The sequence below is a fragment of the Trachinotus anak genome, unplaced genomic scaffold, assembly GCF_046630095.1.
Source record: "Trachinotus anak isolate AG129_WGS33_773 ecotype Australia unplaced genomic scaffold, CSIRO_AGI_Tana_v1 ptg000002l, whole genome shotgun sequence".
Taxonomy (NCBI): Eukaryota; Metazoa; Chordata; class Actinopteri; order Carangiformes; family Carangidae; genus Trachinotus; species Trachinotus anak.
In genome coordinates, this window is record NW_027273853.1 from 29,088,944 (window position 1) to 29,108,785 (window position 19,842).

Here is a 19,842-nt window from a genome sequence, read left to right on the forward strand (position 1 = left end):
GACACACACCAGAGACACACTCCAGAGACACACTCCAGAGACACACTCCAGAGACACACACCAGAGACACACACCAGAGACACACTCCAGAGACACACTCCACGCCTGTAGTGCGCCTACACCACCAAACTCTGCAGAGATATTTCACCATTTATTGCAGACAACACTGATGCTGACTCTTCTCTTCACTGAGGAAATGTCCTGTTTGGTGTCTTTTACAACGATGATAATACATTTCTAGCGTTCAGGTCACTGCCCAGGGCTCTCTCGCTGTTTGTGTGTATTCATGAGTGCTTTTGTGTTGTTTTCTGTCTGTATTAATGCTGACACTGTTGTGACTTCTCCACTTAATAAACACACAACTGTTGTCGCTGCCGTTTGCGCCTGATCTTCTGTCTTTGGCTCCACCTGTGTGGATGGAGTTGTGCTCCCTGCAGGTCCAGCAGACCGCCCTCCCCTGGAGCAGAACAGGCTCTCACCTTGATGCTTCTCTAACGCGGAAGTGAGTTTTTATTGAAGGGCGGGGCTCTGGCGGCGCGGCTGCAGAGTCAAACAGGAAATCGCTTTAATTCAATTATACATTGTCAAATCTAACAGTCCAGTCTCACAGTGAAGACATCTGCCCACTGCTGTGTTATTTGATCTACATGTCACTGTACCTGTGTGGTCCACAGCCAGCAGAGACAGGTGCTTGTTGAGGTCTCCACCCGGTCTGTGCGGGAAATCCTAACCCGTGAGCCGGTGTCCGGAGCTCTGTTATTCCGTCGAGCCTGTAAAACACAAAAATTAACGATAACGTTATGTTTTTAAAGCAGAATCTCCACAAACACAAAAATTAATTCACAAAACTTGGAAGTTGCTCTTCAAGTATCTGTGCGCATGTGCAAAGCCGACGTTTCCGCTCCGTCTCCGCGGATTTCTATTTCTGCACGGTTGCTACTCTTTGGTTGTTTACTTGTCAGCTATTTAAACAGCCGAGCACGTTTTTAAAGAGTTTTTAAAGAGTTTAAAAGATTAAAAAACGCGAAAACGCGTCGATCCATCATATAAGAAGTGCTGACGTCACTGCGGTTTCGCCAAACCACGGGAAGAAACCGACAAACCGGAGTTCTGTCGGTTTTTGCAGATTTAAGTGAGCGTTGTTAGAAGTTAGCTGCGTTAGCTGCGTTCGCTGCGTTAGCTGCGTAAGCTGCGTTAGCTGCGTAAGCTGCGTTAGCTGCGTTAGCTGAGTCAAGTCCAGCAGAGCGCACTTTGTTCCGGAGGAGGTTCGGGAGCAGCGGAGCTCACCTGGACAGGTAACGGCTTCATGGATTAGTTCTAATTCAGTTCGTTTCATCGTCGCTCAGCAACGTTACGTAACGTTTGAGAAGAGCCGACGTGTCTTTGTCAGTTCGGCTCTTTTTTTAAAAAATCTCAAATGACCTTTAACCTCTGTGTCAAAAATACATTAGAATTAAAGCCTGAAATCGAATTCTGTGTAAGTTTCACAAATGATATGTTGTTATACACATTTCACTAGTTTATCGTTTTAATCACATAAATGTTTCCTGCTCACACACGATGAACGTTTTTCTGCGTTAGTCGTAAAAACCTGTTCAATCATTCATTTAGATCCTCTCGGTTCTGACTCCTGGGGTTGATTTGAGAGGGTCAAAGGTCAAAGAAGTGACTCACACATTAAACATGAACTCGTCCTGACTTTTTATTTGGAGTCTTTACCGAGCATCTCCTGTTTTTCAGCTGACTGCCCCCCCCCAGCTCGCCCCCACCCCTCTGGGCTGATGGCGAACCCTCTGAGGGCTGAAGTGGTTCGACTCTATAAAAATGTGAGTGTCTCCTTGTCTGATCAGCATTTGATCAGTATTTCTTCAGAAGCACCTGGTTGGTGGTTTAACTCAGGTGAAAACACATTGAAACGTATTTAACAGTTTAAAGTCTTTAATGGTGAAAACAGACAACTCAGCTTTAAATCCTGACTTTTTTGTCAGGTGGAATTGCTCAGTTTGAACCAAGACCAGTCTGATTTTTAAATTTGTGAAATATTATCTGAACACCTGGTGGACAGGTGTAAACGAGACTGAGTCAGTTCACTGTAAAAACAAGTTTCAGTCATAAACATCATCATCAAAACAACCTCTTTACACCTGAGAGACAGGCTGTCTCAGGTGTCCTGCAGTCATGTCCTCTGACTGACACCTGATGGGCGTGTCCTCTGACACCTGATGGGCGTGTCCATCCACTGGTGAAGCTGTTTTATGTCGACCACATGGACTTTGTTCAGATGGTTTGTTGTTTTAACCAGATGGAACAAACTGTTGCTGCTGCATCTTTAATTTCACTGTTCTTTGACCTAAATAAAAAAAGAAACGGCTCATATCTAATCCAGCAGCAGCTAAATGTTCCCCTCCTCCTCTTCCTCCTCAGCTCCTCTACCTCGGCCGGGAGTACCCAAAAGGAGGCGACTACTTCAGAGACCGACTGAGAGCAGCGTTTACTAAAAACAAGTCAGTCCAGGACCCGGAGCAGATCAAGGAGATGATCGCTCGTGGGGAGTACGTGGCCAGAGAGCTGGAGGCGCTCTACTACCTGAGGAAGTACAGAGCGCTGAAGAAACGCTACTATGAGGAATAGAAACGTGCTGCAGAGACTCAGGACGGTCGGTGCCACTGTAACCATCTGTGTTAATGAACCGTCAGCTCCTCCAGAAAAACACACACACAATGTAAGGAAAACGTCTTTACATTTATTTCAGGCTCATTAAAAACCAAACTGAAAGGACAGAACAGCAACGAGCAGCAGCTTGGAGGTTTTATTGTTTTATTCCTGTCGAGTTGATTCTGCTCTGAGAGAAAACATTTAAATAAAAGTCATAAAAAAAGACGAGTGGATGAGTTCTCCTTCTTCAATACTGGCAGGAAGAGACCACGAACCCGTCAGCTCCCGGTAGAAAACAGCAGAAACACTGCCTGAAAGAGGCGCAGGGGTCAGAGGTCACAGGGTCGGGGGGGCGAGGGAGTCACCGTCGGCCAGGTTAGCTCTGCAGATGGGACAGGTGGTGTTATCCTGTCGGGGAGACGAGCAATTAATGTTGTTACGGATTCAAACAGTGACAAACGTTTCATCCCATTAAGGAGCTTTGGTGATTGGTGGAAACAATAACGAGCAGCTGCAGCTCAGTGATCGACGCAACTGATCAACTGTAAAAATCCTCACAGCTCAGGGGCTGGACCTTTGTTATTGTGTTCGAAAAATGAATCAAATGATCAGTTATCAAAAGAGTTGATTGATTTTCTGTTGCTCGTCAGCTCTAAACTTCACATGAACTCATGAATAATTATTGTCACCTGCAGATTATTTCCTCTGTTCATCATTTTACCTTTAACTGTTTCGTATTCTTACATTGAAGAAGCAGCGACCAGGAAAAACCTGTGTGTGTGTGTGTGTGTGTGTGTTTAGAGCACAACATAATGTGTGGTGTCTGAGCCGTTACCTTTAACCATCTGTCAATACACTGGACGTGGTAGTCATGGAAACACGGCAACATCCTCAGCTTCTCCCCATCAGTGTAGTCACAGAAACAGATCTGACACCTGCCAATCAAACATCAGAGACAGTCTGAATGAGGTTCAGCCTCATTAAAGGCCTGAGATACTGAGGACCAGGTCAGAACAGCTGCTGGACTCACTGCGTGTTCCCGGCGCCGCTGGCAGAATGGAAGGTTTTGGTGGGAAACCTCTGGATTTCCCTCCGAGTCAACTTCTTGGACACGACGGCGCCTTGACGCTCCTCGAACTCCAGCAGCGCCTGAAAGACGAGACGGACACAAGTCTGTGGAGGAGACTTCCTGAGCATCATGTACATCAAAGCTCTGCGTTGTCATGGTTACACACAGCCTGTCTGCGAGGGAGGGGCAAGGGGGGGGGGCAGTGAGGGGGAGACACCAAGGAGGAGACAGTGAGGAGTCACTGAGGGGGGGACAGTGAGGAGGAGACGGTGAGGAGGAGACACTGAGGGGGAGACAGTGAGGGGGAGACAGTGAGGAGGAGACACTGAGGGGGAGACAGTGAGGAGACACTGAGGGGGAGACAGTGAGGGGGGGACCCTGAGCCTGACCTCCTCTGAGAGGAAGCTCATTATGCATAAAATGGATGAAAAGCCTGTGGACGTGTCTCCTGTCTCCTCCTTACTCGGACGAGGCAGAGGGACTGACGGCCGTCTTCCTCACCTCGTAGTCGTTCCCCTGAAGGTCCTCTGAAAAGCTGGGCATGGCGTTCCTCCTTCTGCCCCGCCCACGTCTTCTGCGTTGACCAATCAGATCTAAAATAAGAAGACAGCACCATTAAACCCTCCAGCTGCTCTTCTGGGGTTTTCTGGTTCCAGTATCATGAAGGTCGTGAACTGGCTCCGTTAACAAACCAGCTACTGGTCTAATCATCATCATCATCAGAACCATGAATGAAGAGATGAACCTCCGGGTCACATGACCAGAACAAGCTACAGAAACACCAGAAATCATTTCCAGATATTACAGAAAGGTTGGTGTTGCTGCAGAGTGAATTATTGTGAGAACAAGCTGAAGGATCGTCAGGCTCGACCTCTGACCTCAGCTCACGGTGCAGAGGCCACCACATGTGGATGTGTTGTCCTGGGTCAGCGCTTTACTGTAGTATTCAACCTCCTGCCGTTACCATGGTAACCACAGGCATTGCCAAATCAAGCAGACCTGAAATCTGAAGGATCACGAGTCGTCCCTGCCCTCAGGAAACCAGGACGCCTCGATGACAGCGGCTAAAAGAAGACGCTCAGTGTGTGTGTGATCGTACCGTCTTGGAAGCCGGCCGGAGGAGTGACGGCAGCCAGCACCTGAGACATCCAGCTGGGCTCCAGGTGTGGATAATACTGCAGAGAACAAGTCCCTGTGGTCAACACTTACACATGAACGCAGCAGTTTCTGGTGTTTAGATTCAATCTGTGCTGGAGTAACAAAAAACACATCTACAAAAAGATTTCTCTGAAGAAATAAACAAGGTGTGTGTGTGTGTGTGTGTGTGTGTGTGTGTGTGTGTGTGTGTGTGTGTGTGTGTGTGTGTGTATAAACAGGGGATTGATACACACACAGTTCTATAAAACACATTACAACACAGATAAAGTCTGATTTAAGGCCTGTCTCACCCTGTGGTGGCTCTGCTGATGAAGATGGTAGTGAAGCTGATGATGATGATGATGGTGGTGCTGGTGTCTGCTGTGTGACCCCGCCTCCTCTTGGTCGAACTGGGCCTGAGCGAACAGAGATAAACATGAACGTCTCCCGTCAGGTGACACGTTTGTGTCTGACTCCGCGGGTGAAGCCTCCTACCTGCAGGCTCCGGGCCAACGCCTCGTCTTCCTCCATCTGCGCAGAGCGAACCACAGCGTCCTCATCGTCACTGATAACGATCTCCTCTGCCGCCGCCGCTGCAGGAGAATCGAGAAATCACCATGAAAGAACTGAATCTATTGCTGTGGGGAGTCGTTTCCATCGATCCTCCCGCTCAGACGGCAGCTGGTGAATGTTTCAGCCTGAAGAAGCTGCTTTGGATCAATGATTTACTTCATAAAATTATAGTAATGATAACAAATTAACAGACTTCCTGCAGAGTGCAACGACCTTTTAATAACACACAAAAGGTAATTCAATACCTGTTTCTCCGTTGTACCGGCCAAGTATTAAAGTATGATGGAAAGCCAGTGTGGACAAGGGGCAGCACATTTTTTAAATGTTATAGTTCTTAATTCTATTGATAGAATTAATGAAATGAAATGAAGTTATTTAAAATACAACCTGGACTCATATGGAAATGGATGAATGGACCGATTCAAAAATGCTTCAGAGCTGAAACGATTCAAATATTGGCTCCAACTATTTTGATAACTGATTTATGATCTGAGTGATTAATCAAACTTTTTTCGTTTCCAGCCTCTGAGTTGTGAGAATTTGCGCTGTTGGTCAAACACAACACGACTTCTGATGTCGACACCTTGGAGACTGTAAAGGGCGACTTTCACTATTTCCTGACAAACAAAATGCTAATAATGAGAAAAACAAGCATTAACATGGTTTTGTGAAGCTGTAACTAAGAACATTTTCTAAATTAATCAAAAAACATATCATTATGTGTCTATCACAGTTCTGCAGCCTCCGTTTCTCTGGAGGTTTATTTATCAGAGACAATGATCCTCAGGAAGTGATGTCACACTGAATCAGATCAACGTGTGTCTCATGTCTGAGCTTCAATGTTTGTGTTTTAAAGTAACTGAACTTCAGCTCCATGAGCTCTTTGGTGTGACAATGTGAAGGAAACAGGATGTACAGGTGTAAAAAGTGTTTCCAGTGAGATGTTAATACACAGGTGTAAATATCTAATATCGAACAATAAAATAAGAAACTGCGTCCTGACCTGTTGTGTTTCCTTGTTCCCCGTTCAGCCATCTCCTCTCCTCTGCTGTCAGGAAGGACAGAGAGTCAGAGCCGGGGGGCGGTGGCGGCGGTGAGGGTGAAGCTGAAGCCGTCGACGGACTTTGCCTCCTCCTCCGGTTAAGACAAGCAGGACTGGCTTCTGCTGTGGAGCCCGCCACAGTCGAAGCCACTTCTTCCACATCCTCTTCTGATACTGGAGTGAGGTAGGAGGAGGAGGAGGAGGAGGAGGAGGAGGAGGAGGAGCAGGATGCAGTTGACAGCGGGGCCTCCAGCCAGCTGCCCAGAGGGAACGTCCTCAGAGATGAAGCGGGAAGAAAGCCGGCACTCTGCTCTCCCATCGCTGCCGCCAGCCGCCTGCGTTTGGATTTACATGAGAAACCTCGTTCACTGCCGGAGGGACGATCTGGTCCTGGCGAGCCCCCGACCGCCACCTGAGGACAGAGACCTCAGCAGTCACCCTCTGCCCGGCCCACACACACTGACATTACTGCGATGCAGCGCTGTGACTTACGGGGCTGAAATGTTCCTCTGCGGTTCGAGCACGTCTCCTGCGTTTGCTGAGCTGTGGACTGGACCAAACACACCGGGTCAAACAGGAGAGCAACAGATCACTGCAACACACTCATTCATTCAGTGTAAACTTCATAAAGACGACGGGAGCTGTGGCACAGCGGTGTGGACCGATTGTCCCGCAGCCCGTCAGGACAGTGGAAGATAAAAGAGGCTGGTCAGCCACCGGACCTGTGGTCGGACAGCGCTCTCCCCACATGAGGGACGATCTTCGGGCAGAAAGCTGCAGAGTTCAGAGGCCTGGAGAACCAGGGACCCCCCCACTCTGACCCTGACACACTTCACCTGCCACCTGTCTGCGTGTTCTCAGTGCAGGTGAGGGCGGGGCCCGCACACAGCCGTGTTACCTGGGTGTTTCAGGGACGATGAGGGGCAGGTCGTGGTACAGGAGGTCGGCGGGGTCGAGCAGGCAGCCTCGGTTCAAACCTCCGGGACTGTCCGGCTCAGACGAGCAGGGGCTGGCGGCCACCGGCTCGTCCATGGCTCCCCGGGACGCTGTTACACACCTGGCCCCAACTCTAGAGCGGCCCCGGGGCCAGTCTCATGTCGCCAGGTACTGAAGACCATTCACCTGAAATACATCGATTCAAGAACAAGAGTACCGAGCTAACTCACGGTTTCCACACATCAAACCTCTCACACAGAGCTCGGATTACACCTGACACGTATACAGACCGTAATAATGAGGTGTCGTGGACATAAGCCCGCGAACTGTTTCCTCAGACAAGCAGAAACTCGGCAGCTCGTTAGCTGCATTAGCACTGACATGTAGCTGCTCCGGTTCCGACAAACCGACCACAAATCCGTATAAAATCAATTAAACTTTGCTGCTGCCAGCGACAACACCATTACAAAAGCGATATAACTTGACTTTACCTGAACGATGTGGGCTTTTTCTCGGCTCTTCCACGGACACTCCGCGAGAGAGAAGCCGCCGGTCACAACAGGAAGTCGCTTCGTAATAAGATCGGGAATTTCCGGTGTCGCACCGAAAAGTACCGAGAAGCACTCAGATGGTTATATATTTCTGTTTTGGTTTTTATTTTCACCAGTGACGACGCTGAGTGTGTGTGTGTGTGTGTGTGTGTGTGTGTGGACAATACAACTACACAACAAAATAACAACCACATGAAAATACCATGTTCTCTGTGAGCAGACATTTTAATGTGTGCAGATTTATACGGTTTCTGTAGAGTCACAACAGAAAGTATTTAATACCGAATATAATGTGATTTAATCTTTTTCACGCTCTACGAGATAAAAAGCCGCGGGAGGCTGGAGTCAGTGGTCCTGGCTGAAAAAGGCCTTATTTCAGCTTTATTATAATTAATTAATCATTAAACATAACATGCACCTGAAAATAAGAAGTAAATGGATGAATGAATGGATGAATGAACCAATTAAAAATTACTAATTAATTTAAGCTCATAGATCTGCTGTTGCTAAAATCACAAACAAAACCATTTAGAACCAACGTTGTTGTAGAATATGAAACATTTAAATGAAATGTAAATGAAATGAGACATTTTAATAATGTCTAATGCCCCTTTTTGAGGAACTGAGTTCAATTCTTTTTAAGACTTTAACACCTGCTGATTCCCTGCAAACACCAACAGCACCATGAATATTCCTCAGTATTTATGTATTATTTCACCTCACTAATGGAAAGTGTCCCAGGTTTTCTGCTCTTCAGACCTGTTCACACGTCTGGTCCAAACTGAGATCAGCTCACATTTATTCTGGAGGTTCCAGTTCTCCAGCACTGGCCAAAATGAGCCTGACAAACTGGATGTGTCTCACCTTCATTGTGACATTTCCACAGAACCCATAAATGCCAGAAGCATAATCTGAAGGAGGACACACAAAACGTATACAACTGTGTGTAAAGACAGAATAAATACAAGGACAAAGATCTGATGTTTAATACTGAAGGTTTTCAGTAGTCAGTCTTTTCTTCTCCATAAAGTTTAGGGATGAAACGATGTGATAAATTCTTTATGGAAGGAAAATTACTTGCTGTGTGTCGTCCAGCTCAAGTCACAACACACCTGCAGGCCTGAACTGATTGAGCCCATGGTTCAATAAAAATTATGACAAACCCTATAAGTCATCCAAGTTCATACAAATCAGAAAACTCCTGCTGTTCTTTACATTCGCATTAATGTCACCCATTATATAGATTGGTTTGATATATTAATATCAAACCAATCTGAGTGGGCTCTCGTGAGTCCTAAATTCATACTAAAACTAATATCCTGATGCATGATGCTGATAATAAATTAAACTGAACTCTTAACACTTAGTAAATGAAAGACTTTGCACCAGCACAAAAACCTTATTTATTGTCTCACTCGTTCACAGAAGCTCAAGGTGTTTTTCCAGTTGAAGATTTTGCACTTTCATCATGTCTCACGCTGTCCAGTTAACTCACAGTTCATACAAAGCATCTGCATCAAATCTGATTTAACTCTGAACCGTGTTGTAGAGTTGATCAACTCTCACACACATTCTGACATGAAATAAAAATACAGCAGTGTCAACAAACACATAACTCAACTTTAAGAAGCAGAGCAAACATTCCACATTTTTATTAAAACGTTTCTGAAATCACAAACTACTTCTTCCAGCAAACAGAGGACCAAGTCTCTGCATGAACATGAACTTAAAAAGGTTTACAGGAGGTAGGTAACTATGACAACCCTGCACAACTACATCTATAACAACCATGGTAACATAGACCGCGTCCTTAGCATATGAACGAGCTCAGTCGCCATGGTTACAGCAGGTCAGAACAGCATGGACTGCAGTGACTTGCGGACGGTGGCCATCTCCTGCTGTTGCTGTGGAAACAAACGTCAACAGCATGAATGTGGAGATGAACAGACAACACGATCTGAGGCTGCAAAATCATCTTGTAAATCACTTCTCATGAAGCTTCTTTTAAAAAAAAAACTTTTTATTAACGTCGGCACGTCTGGACTGAATCCTGTCGTCTGTTAATCCCAACTCTACTGACTGAACTCACCGTGTCCATGAGGATCTTCTTCTGCAGGGTGGCCATCTCCTTCCTCAGCTCTTGCTGCGCCCCCTGCAGGAAGGAATCATGGCTCTTCTCCACCTCCTCCATGTTCTGAAGGAAACACAGGGAGGACTTCAGTCCGACTGCTCCATGTGAAAACCAACAGGAACTAATGGTTTCCATTGATACTTTTCAAACCTTTCATGCACTTAGTAAGTAATTCCACTTCCTTTAATATTATATTTCTTCCAGTATATAACAATAATTCCTAATAACATAGTTCATTAATCATCAAACACAACCTGAATCTGGATAAGCAGCTGAAGGTGGACAGATAATTATTATTTCATTATTTATTTAAGGTCCACATATGAATTTTACATGAGGTCAGAGGTCAGGAACGTACTGGAGATTTTCCAGACATTTGTTTTGTTAGAATCACATACAAAAACATTTTCTAAGAACCATTACTGCCTTGTGCAGGATGGAGACCTTTGGAAATTAAATGATAAGATTTTAACACCCTGTACGGCCCTTTTTTTTTTTTTTTTTTTTTAACTGAAATCATGTACAGGCAGACATGTTTTTGAAGGATTCTTTTGTGGAGACCCTCTGTGGTGTCGGGAGGCTGACAGATAGCAGAGTTAAGCATAACACAGGACCAACATTACAACACTTCCACATCAGTAACAGTGAGCACAAAGGTTTGAGGCCTCACCTTGACAAACTGCTCGTACAGCTCTCTGACAGTCTTCAGCTTCTGGTTCTGCACGACTCTGGCCTGCTGCAGGATTTTTTGCTGCTGTCTGAACAGATTCTGCAGAGAGAAGAGTTCATCATAAACACGCTCTACACTTACAGAACAACCCTCTCCCTCCTCTGTGAACACAATGATTACACTGAAGTCATTTGGGGATTTTACAAACTGAGATCTAACCATAAGAACACACAGAGCATCAGACCTGAGGTCCTGTCTAACCAACCAACCAAGCAAGTGAACTGACATTGAGCTTCTCCTCCTGCTCCTCAGCTCGCTGGGCTTCAGTCTCCCACTGCTGCAGCGCTGTGGACACCTGCTGAGAGTACTGTTGTGTCATCTTCTGCCTGCAAACACACACTGTAGTCACCATGACACAAATAAACATTTCTTCTACAGTAGGTGATGCTGTAACAAACAAACATTTTTATGATAATTGTTTCACTCTGTTTAGCTCTTGTATGAACTTAGCAATATTCCAGTGAAAATGTGAAGACTATCTTTCAGAATTGATTGGATAAATTGATTGCATGGTAACCATATATACGGTACAGACAAAATAAATGTGGCTATATGCTGAGTCATGTGACTCATCTTCTATGACTCATCCATGACTTAATGTCCGACAGAGATCAATAGTTTAATCAGGTTTTCCTGATGTCATGGGAGGAGAGAGTGGAACCTCTGACTGTGATAGTTGTTCCACAGCTGCTCCAGTTTGTGTTGACTCCCCTTCATGTAGTTCTTGGTAAGACACTCCAGACGTTTCTTCTTGGCCTGCATCACCTTGCTGATATCAGCTGGAAGCAAATACAACAGCACTGCCTGTAGTTTCTGCCACACTAAGGAACAGAGCTGCATAATACTGTGCCGATACAATGTATTGACTCATGGTACCAAAATTATATTCTAATAATTATTTTCTAAACCTTACTTTGCTGACTATGAGCACATTTTCTAAACATTGTTTACAACCATAAAATAATTAAAACTGTGGTTGGTCAAGGTGGTTATCTATATGGTATGTATGTATTTATTGTGGTCCAAAGTCTGACACCACGTCAACAGTCAACTAAAAGGGAAAGTGCTCACATTCAAGTCAAGTCCAGTGTAATCCTGAAACAACTGCTCCTTCGAACCAGATAAAAGTAAGACTTCAGTGATGTGAGCGCAGGTCGACTAGACACTGTCAGAACCTGGTGTGCCCATGGCTGACTGTCACCAAAGGTCTGGGGTTTTTGCAGCTACACCCACTGACCAACTGGGAGCCAAGATGAAAATAATGCCACCAGGAAGCAAAAGGGGCAAGTGAGACACGTATCCTTCAGATTACATCACAGACTATATCAACATGAACAGCACATGTCTATGTCTAAATAAGCTGTGCGTTTTACCAGCTCTGGACACCATGGCCACATCTCCTCTCGTTTCAGGAGAGGCAGAACCTCTTCAACAGCTATTAGAGAAGTTCTTGACCCCGCGGAACTGAAGATAACGGAGTTGGAGGAAATAAACAACAGGAAGAGGATTTGGAAGCTGAGAATTCCTAAATGACCACAGGCAGAAGGCTACACAAATGTGGGGGTTTCTTAACCAATCAAATCTGTAGATCCAGGAGCAATAAGTTAACCAAGTCAAAAATCCTTTCCTGAAGTTTCCTGAAAGTCCTGTGTTTGACCCTATCATCAACCACAACCTGTATTTATATTACCTCACTACACCTAAAGCCTCTCTGGTAGATAACCTTCACTGATTAAAATACATTTCCAGCCCAAGAAAGACACGATAGTAATGTCACATAACACACAATATATATATCTTGTGTTTAGAGCACATAGAGAAAAAAAATCACCTGGAAGAAAACATGAACACTTTTAGTTAGACAGGGATAGTGGGGCACTTTAGCCTCTGGTGGCCAAAATGAGTATTACAAAAATAAAAACAAGTCCCTGTCCTCTCAGGGCTTTACACATGATTTTTTTACTTGTTCAGTAATCAAAGCTGCTTACCTCCAAATTTCTCCAACATGGACTGGACTTCATTTCTGGAGAGGACAGAAAGAGAAGTTATTTTCACAGAGGTGAAAAGTAACTAAGTACATTTACTCAAGTACTGTACCTAAGTACAATTTAGAGGTACTTCAACTTTACTTGAGTAGTTCCATTTTACGCTACTTTATTCTTTTGCTTCAAAAACATTTCAGGGTGAAATAGTATATTTCTTGATGCATTGCATTTATCTGAGAGTTTTAACTACTAGTTACTTTTTAGATTAGGAATTTAAAAACAAGACTTTTAAAGATTTAACATTAAAAATACATAATACTAAGATAAAAAAGTACAACACGTTATTAAAGATTAAATCAGTGGTTTCCAACCAATTTGAAATGTCTCACATTGTTTTATTTAACAGAACACTTTGAGGCCCAAGAAGGTAAAATTATTCAATATCTTATAAAAAGGAAAATATAGAAAAATCCAACAACTGAAAACAGATCAGTGAATCAGAACTAGGTTGGGAACCAGTGGACTAAACTATCCAAGTGTGCATGACTTAGTTAAAGCAGCTCCACATTGAGCAGCTACAATAAAATGCTGCTGAGGCATCCATGACTCAGGATTCATGAGTCACTGGAAACATTTTACTGCACAGCTAAGTACTTTTACACCTTGTTGAGAATATCTTTGTTATCTTAATTAAGTAGGATATTGATGCACAACTTATTCTAGAGAATTTTGAAACTGATCCTGGTTCTTTTACAGGATTACAGTACATTGCTTTCATATTCTAGCTCCTTTAGCATATTTATTTTTATAATATCAGTAAACATAATATCTAAATAACGCAGTAATAAAACAGTATTAACACTGAGTGAGTACCCAACAGCGCAGGTTGCCTCCTCTGCTCCAAAGTCAGCTGCAGGTCTCTTCTTTGCCAGCTTGTCCACTATTGGAGTTTCATCTTGGGACAACAATCATCACAATTCATAATGAATGTTCTTTTACTCATTTAACCAGACAGATGCTAAACGCTAACACCAGGTGAACATAGTCACCTTACACTCACCTCTAACATCATCCTCTGAACCGCTCAGCTCTTTCTTTTCATCCTCTACAGTAAAATCAAATACTTTTTTATCTGATTTTTCATCTGGCTGTTTTTTCTTCATCTGTTTTCTCCCTGTTGCCATTCTTCCACTCAGGTCTGCTGCCGGCACAGATTTAGTTACCTGGGGAAATTTACACCGCTCACCCTGTAGCTAATTCAGAGCTCTGCTAACTGACAGCGTCCGCCTAAAGCTAGCTTAGATGGCGTTGCTAACGTAGCTAGCTATGTTTGACAAAAGACATTAAGAGACAGACTGAACTCGGTTTTAGTTAACTCTTCAAAACAAACGGACCTCTATTCTCTCGCTTCTCTTACAGCTGTACTTCCTGACCGAGGTTAGACTCCAGTAGTTGGCTACGACAGAAAAAAGCCAGCAAAGCTAAACTAGCTAGAAACCGACGACGCGATTCCCGCCAGAGTGAAACTTAGCAGCCAATACGGAGACGGGGCTGTTTAAAGGGCCACACCCGTTTTTCAGCAAACACTCAGTCCCAAGTTAAACTCTAATTATAAAGAGCTCCACTTTTAAAATGTGTCTGTTAAGCTGTTCAGAAATATTATATTTTATTTTCCCCCGATGTTACAGTGTAAGTGTTTCTGTGCTTTTCTGTACTGCTTCCCTCTACGGCCACAAACTCCTGCAGGGAAACAGCGAATCCTTCATTTATTTTTCTTTTTATTCAAATAGATCTTAAAACTGGGTTTACCCTACCTGTCTACCTGTCATTTATATTCTGATAATCAGTTAATTGTTTCAGTCATTTTTCAAGCAAATAATACGAAAAAACCCCCAAATATTTGCAGAAATAATTTTGGCTGATTAATCGACAACGGAAATATAATTTGTTGCAGCTCTAGAATATTTCAACACTTTATATATCATACTTGAGATTTAACAGTTGTCTTAGCAATTTTTAATAAAAACCATTTTCAGAAAAACAATCAACATATTCACATACATACAGCATCCTGCCAATATAACATACTGAAATAAAAAATGTAACTGCTGTAGAAAAAACAATCAAAGTTTTCATTTTACTTGTTTGAGTGTTTATCAGAATTATTGTGTTATAAAAACTGTCATTTGTGGCCATGATCTATCAGATGCTGATTTTTATGTTCATGAAAACACAAAGATCAAATGTCAAACTTTTCTTCACAAATACAATGTCCATTCTCTTCATAGTCCTCTCTTGTCACCACCATCTCATCATAGTCCGGGTTGTGGGCCAGCAGCTTCCCTCCTTCCCACGAGTAACAGATAGGACTGCAGGACAACACAATGAACACCATTAATAACCATATTCTCAGTGCTGGAGACACAGGATGTCTTTGAGGGGAGATATTATCTTGAATCTATTTCATGACAAAGCAGAATTTCTTGAAGACAGTTGTGGAGCCAAGAATCAGCTGTCTCACCTTCAGACCAAAACTGTGACCCAGAAGATTACACTTTTAAATGTAAGTATTGGGTTTCAGCTCAGTTCAAAAACCGGAAGTCTTAAAACCTCAAGTTTTTGTGAACAAAAAAAGTTGTGTGTTGTCAAGGTTGCCTGGCAACAGGAGCTGCATTTATCAACACCACAGTGAGGTCGAGCACAGCTGGTAACACAAAGCAAAAATCTTCTGTAAGCCAGATTGTGTCCACGAAGGATCACACCTTCGTAGAGCGCGTCCTCCCCAGGATGCAGCCCCTGAACTGGGACACAGCTCCAGGCTCAGTGCTGTGGTCACTTACTTTGCAGGTAAAAGGACTGACACAGGGAGGTGGGCGGGGACAAGCGAACGCAGCTCCGCCTCCAGTCGCTCTCTGAAGCCTGGAAACAAAGTGTTCCCTCCGGTCAGGACGATGTTCTGGTAGAAGTGGGCCTGCATCTCTGATGGCAGAGGAAACTGTTAGTGGCTTCTTAATAAATAAATGAATAAATGAGATGTGATTCTGAGCAACACCAGGTCACATTTTCTTTGACCTCCTGAGCAGGAAACAGCTGACCTTCTGGCAGGGACTGGATGGAGTGGACGATGGCCTCTGGGATGCCCATCTCCTGGATGCCGATGTCTGACGGGTGAAAGAGCATCTCAGGAACAGCGAAGCGCTCGTTGGCCAGCCTTAGGATCTGCTCTCCTGTCTTATACTTTCCATTGAAGACCATCTCCTCTCGAGGCTGGTGGACAGAGGGACGGATGAGGACGGCAGCAGTGGCCACTACACAGTGGATCAAGTCCAGTGTGGCTCCACAGATTCTGTCTGCTGCATAAAAAAACTTCTTAAATGACAAAACATTGAAAACATGGACACAGCCTCACCTTGCAGAAGCCTTTTTTGATTGCGCTGAAATCTGGAAGAACATAGTCCCTCATCACAGAGTTCTCCTCCCCCTTCATCCTGAGAACAGAGATCATAGAAGAACCGTCAATCAACCACCAGGTTGGGTTTAGGTTTCTGACCCATTGCAGGTCAGAAACCTAATAAAACACTGGCTCTGCAAGTTGCAGACGGAGAAAGAGCTTCATCACAAGATGCATTTAAAAAAGAATCCACCTGCCAGCAGCAGCAGAGACTGTCAAACACAGAATCCCCCACAAACCACAGACTGATGTTTTAAAGACTTTCAAGGCAAACTTGTGATTTTGGGTTTTATAAATAAAACTGACTTGATGTTAAACTACTGATGAAACAAACATCACAATTCACATTCATAAATAACTATAAATAACTGTAACATAAACATCTCTAAACAATCTCAAAGATACACGAGGTCATGATTCTCTGAACAGATCTGAACAAAGCTGCTCTGGCTGTTTCTATTGTTCCAGTAAATACAAGGAGAAGTTAAAAGAGTCTAAATAAAAGATAAAAAGGATTCAGAATAACTGAAGTGACTGAAAAAGAGGTGAACTCTTCACCATCCTTTCTGTGTTTCTCACTTCAGCTTCACTGAACCTCAGAACTGTTAACCTCAGCAGATCAACAGCTGTTCACTTAAACACTCTGCTATCTATCAAATCTTAAATCCACAAAACAAGTTGACAAATTCAAATCGAATCAGATGAGTCTGTGTGTCTTACTGTGCGATCTCCATGTCCTTATAAAACTGCTGAGAGACGTAGCACACGTCCTCTTTCACCTGGTTGATCACATGAGTTTCATCCATAACATGTAACTGGCTGAAAGGAAGAGAGACATCATTTTATAAGAGGACCCACTGTTCTGTCGTCTACACCTTAGAATCCACTGCTCTCCACCTCGTTCAGACCTTTTACTCAAGTAATACAACAATCTAAAAATACTCATTACAAAGTACTGCATTTAAAATCCCCCTCAAAAGAGTACTATCAGAAGTGTTATCAGCTTCATGTAGTTACAGTATCACAGTCCAAGTATCTGATCCTTGCGTTTTAGTGAAATAATGAGCATGGAACAGTTATTGAAATGAAATGTGAGAAGTTTAGAGGAGAAACGTGTCTTTGGTGAAACTGACAACAACTGATTTTATAAAAGAGGTGTTTGTGTTTTATTAATGTATCATGTTTGTTATTTAAACTGTTAACTCGTGACTCCAGCTGTCAGATCAATGCAGGGCAGTAAAAAGCATATTTCCCTCTGAAATGTGGAGGACAGGAAGAAAATCAATACTAAATACTCATGTAAATACTCATGCAAAGTAAACTGTACTTAAACACAGTACTTGAGTAAATGTTCTGATACTTTCCACCAGCGACAGTTTTACCAACTGAGGTCAAACAAAACAATAGGTAGAAGCAGCAGAAGCCACAGTGCTGAGTGAGGTGGATTTACCGGTATGAAATGATCTCCTTCAGGTGATTGGTCAGTAGCTTCCCTCCCACATTTATCCTGGAAGAAAAAATAAACCAACAGCCCATTAACACCTTGTTACCATCATGACTATGAATTACAGCTGCAGGTTAGTGATGCTGCAGCCCTCTGACCTGCGGATGCCCTCCTTCATTTTCTTGCTGCGGCAGTAGGGGGAGATGTGGGTGAAGGAGAATCCACTGTCCACCACCAAACAGCAAAGCTCGGAGGGTTTGGTGTGGAAGTAGTGATGAGCACTGAGAGAGCCCGCTGGATTAACACAGAGCACAGATGCACAAGAGATTAAACACAGATAAAACCTAAATCTGCAAACCAGAATAACCCAGATAAACATCTGGTTTTCACAAGAACAGGATGAAGGCAGAGTGGAGCTGATTGGACAACAATCTCTGTGGTAAACTGCACCAGAAACTTAGTTAGAACCTTAACTGTCTGTTTGTCTTCCCCACGTACTGTATATTCAGCCACATGGGCAATTTAACATGGAAACACCCCCACAGGTAGCATCAATACTACACCATTTACATTAAAGGTTTGGGGGATGCCTGTGTTTTTTAGTGTGGGTTGTGTTGTGACCACATGAATAATAAAGAGAATTTAAGTTATCATTTCCACCTCTTTCATCAGAGCTGAAAATATGATGTTCTTATTCTAATTTCCTGAGAGACAACAGATGAAAGCAGATAATCCACTGAATGATGGAGATCTTGTCCTTGTCTGACTCACAAGTGTCACTGAAAGGATGATACACCCAGCATCCAGCTTGACTCACCATTTATCCTGAGAGCCGACTGGAACTGGTACTCCTCGAACAGGATCTCGTTCATCGACTCTTGAATGGAGGTGAAGTTGAAGTATGGCTCGGTGATGATGACGCTGGTGTCTGCAAACTCCACCTGCCCCCAGACAACACAAACATCAGCAGAGAAACAGGCGATGAGCACATTTTCAGAGATAGAAAACAAAATGCTGTAAACAAAGATGAAGCAAATTAAACACCTTAAACATCTCCTTTCCAAACAGGTGATCCCACACTTTCCTCTGGACGTCCCAGTTGACCAGATAACCCTGAAAAATCAGAACAAGAGCTAATAATCAGGAATCCAGTCCAAGCATGACCTGATGTTGTAAAGCTGCAGCACCTCCATGTGACAGAACTCTCTCACCTTCTGGAAGGGGAGGATGTAGAAGAGACCTGAAGGATCTTTGATTTCATCGAGCTGATTGGCAGTGAAGGTTTTTAATCTGGACGTTTTTGAGCGAAACTGGCAGTTTGGGATGACGCTGAGGGAGACAGACAGAGGGAAAGTTACACTGAGAAACACAGATTTCTCAGAAGTAAAACTGGACTTTTTAAGACCTTTTAAGTTGTTTTTAAGTTAAACACGCCCTGTTGCAACTCTAAAATGCTATGTAATGAACAACGCTGACTCTAAGCCGAATTTCAGTTTGAGGTCTGATGTTACATATTTGGTGATAAAACATGTTCTGCAGTGTGAGCTTGTTTATCAAGGAGCAGAGAAATTAAAACGACAGTTTTTTTTAACTAAGTTTGGCGTTAAATTTTCTACGTATATGAGAACTGAGCGGTGCTGTCCCTGAGAACCGTATCGAATGTTAAATAAATGTGAAATACAACAGAAGGGGTTATATGGTCTACTGTAGTAATTATTACTGTTACTATTTATTACCGTAAAAATGATGATTGTCATTATTATTATTTGCAGGAACGTTAGCGACCCTGTTATCGTGAGCTGACTTACCTGACTTTCTCCTGACTGTATCCGATTTTCGCCGTATAAGCTCCGTTGTCCAGAACTAACGTCGCCATTTTACAACTGCCCACAGAAAACAGACTAATATGAATGAAATTCAGCTCAGAGTTAATAAAACAAAGCACATCACGACACCTTCAAACACAACTCCGCCATTACGATTCCCTTCACTCATCCCGCCAATCAGCGTCTCCGTTTTTTGAGTTTTCGTCATACTTGACGCACTGGATCAGCCAATCAGGATCATCTCCTCCATTTTCTTTATATTCATTGGCAGTTGGTGTAGCCAATCAGATATGAGGTTTAGGGTCCTTTTAG

The 19,842-nt window shown here is 43.5% G+C and overlaps 4 protein-coding genes and 1 long non-coding RNA gene across 5 annotated transcripts; 1 reads left to right on the plus strand and 4 right to left on the minus strand.

Annotated features, from left to right (window-relative positions):
- Positions 1-91: 91 nt before the first annotated feature.
- LOC139607984 (uncharacterized) lies at positions 92-1,431 on the minus strand. The gene is made up of 3 exons (XR_011684930.1): positions 1,288-1,431; positions 660-770; positions 92-540 (listed from the first exon to the last, which is right to left on the minus strand). It is a non-coding gene; the product is annotated as an uncharacterized lncRNA (long non-coding RNA).
- Positions 934-2,880, plus strand: lyrm5b (LYR motif containing 5b). Its single transcript, XM_071461377.1, has 3 exons — positions 934-1,295; positions 1,741-1,826; positions 2,425-2,880. Exons 2-3 carry the CDS (start codon positions 1,782-1,784, stop codon positions 2,629-2,631), a joined length of 252 nt encoding a protein of 83 aa, XP_071317478.1. The 5' UTR covers positions 934-1,295; positions 1,741-1,781; the 3' UTR covers positions 2,632-2,880.
- LOC139607934 (uncharacterized) lies at positions 2,724-8,114 on the minus strand. The gene is made up of 11 exons (XM_071461297.1): positions 7,904-8,114; positions 7,375-7,598; positions 6,969-7,026; positions 6,438-6,888; positions 5,357-5,454; positions 5,173-5,277; positions 4,824-4,899; positions 4,226-4,317; positions 3,686-3,804; positions 3,491-3,590; positions 2,724-3,063 (listed from the first exon to the last, which is right to left on the minus strand). The coding sequence occupies exons 2-11, from the start codon at positions 7,506-7,508 to the stop codon at positions 2,992-2,994; spliced, it is 1,305 nt and encodes a 434-aa protein (XP_071317398.1). The 5' UTR covers positions 7,509-7,598; positions 7,904-8,114; the 3' UTR covers positions 2,724-2,991.
- A 1,210-nt stretch (positions 8,115-9,324) lies between these two features.
- sycp3 (synaptonemal complex protein 3) lies at positions 9,325-14,346 on the minus strand. The gene is made up of 8 exons (XM_071461322.1): positions 13,870-14,346; positions 13,683-13,764; positions 12,813-12,847; positions 11,486-11,603; positions 11,051-11,150; positions 10,765-10,863; positions 10,053-10,157; positions 9,325-9,867 (listed from the first exon to the last, which is right to left on the minus strand). The coding sequence occupies exons 1-8, from the start codon at positions 13,991-13,993 to the stop codon at positions 9,814-9,816; spliced, it is 717 nt and encodes a 238-aa protein (XP_071317423.1). The 5' UTR covers positions 13,994-14,346; the 3' UTR covers positions 9,325-9,813.
- A 464-nt stretch (positions 14,347-14,810) lies between these two features.
- On the minus strand, positions 14,811-19,712 carry actr6 (actin related protein 6). Its single transcript, XM_071461309.1, has 11 exons — positions 19,513-19,712; positions 18,916-19,033; positions 18,749-18,817; positions 18,522-18,645; positions 17,863-17,998; positions 17,711-17,767; positions 16,981-17,079; positions 16,219-16,297; positions 15,905-16,076; positions 15,650-15,788; positions 14,811-15,178 (listed from the first exon to the last, which is right to left on the minus strand). The coding sequence occupies exons 1-11, from the start codon at positions 19,578-19,580 to the stop codon at positions 15,049-15,051; spliced, it is 1,191 nt and encodes a 396-aa protein (XP_071317410.1). The 5' UTR covers positions 19,581-19,712; the 3' UTR covers positions 14,811-15,048.
- Between the last annotated feature and the right edge of the window lie 130 nt (positions 19,713-19,842).

Excerpts from the sequence above, each read along its gene's own strand:
- LOC139607934 (XM_071461297.1), bottom strand. The coding sequence starts at position 7,508 with ATGGACGAGCCGGTGGCCGCCAGCCCCTGCTCGTCTGAGCCGGACAGT. Across the intron at positions 4,900-5,172 it reads ATCAGCAGAGCCACCACAGG|TATTATCCACACCTGGAGCC; the intron begins GTGAGACAGGCC and ends TGTTCTCTGCAG. Across the intron at positions 3,064-3,490 it reads GTATTGACAGATGGTTAAAG|GATAACACCACCTGTCCCAT; the intron begins GTAACGGCTCAG and ends TCTCCCCGACAG.
- sycp3 (XM_071461322.1), bottom strand. The coding sequence starts at position 13,993 with ATGGCAACAGGGAGAAAACAGATGAAGAAAAAACAGCCAGATGAAAAA. Across the intron at positions 13,765-13,869 it reads TTCAGAGGATGATGTTAGAG|ATGAAACTCCAATAGTGGAC; the intron begins GTGAGTGTAAGG and ends TGTTGTCCCAAG. Across the intron at positions 11,151-11,485 it reads AACAACTATCACAGTCAGAG|GCAGAAGATGACACAACAGT; the intron begins GTTCCACTCTCT and ends GTGTGTTTGCAG.
- actr6 (XM_071461309.1), bottom strand. The coding sequence starts at position 19,580 with ATGGCGACGTTAGTTCTGGACAACGGAGCTTATACGGCGAAAATCGGA. Across the intron at positions 18,818-18,915 it reads ACATCCTCCCCTTCCAGAAG|GGTTATCTGGTCAACTGGGA; the intron begins GTGAGAGAGTTC and ends CTGATTTTTCAG. Across the intron at positions 17,768-17,862 it reads ATGAAGGAGGGCATCCGCAG|GATAAATGTGGGAGGGAAGC; the intron begins GTCAGAGGGCTG and ends TTTTTCTTCCAG.
- lyrm5b (XM_071461377.1), top strand. The coding sequence starts at position 1,782 with ATGGCGAACCCTCTGAGGGCTGAAGTGGTTCGACTCTATAAAAAT. Across the intron at positions 1,827-2,424 it reads TGGTTCGACTCTATAAAAAT|CTCCTCTACCTCGGCCGGGA; the intron begins GTGAGTGTCTCC and ends CTTCCTCCTCAG.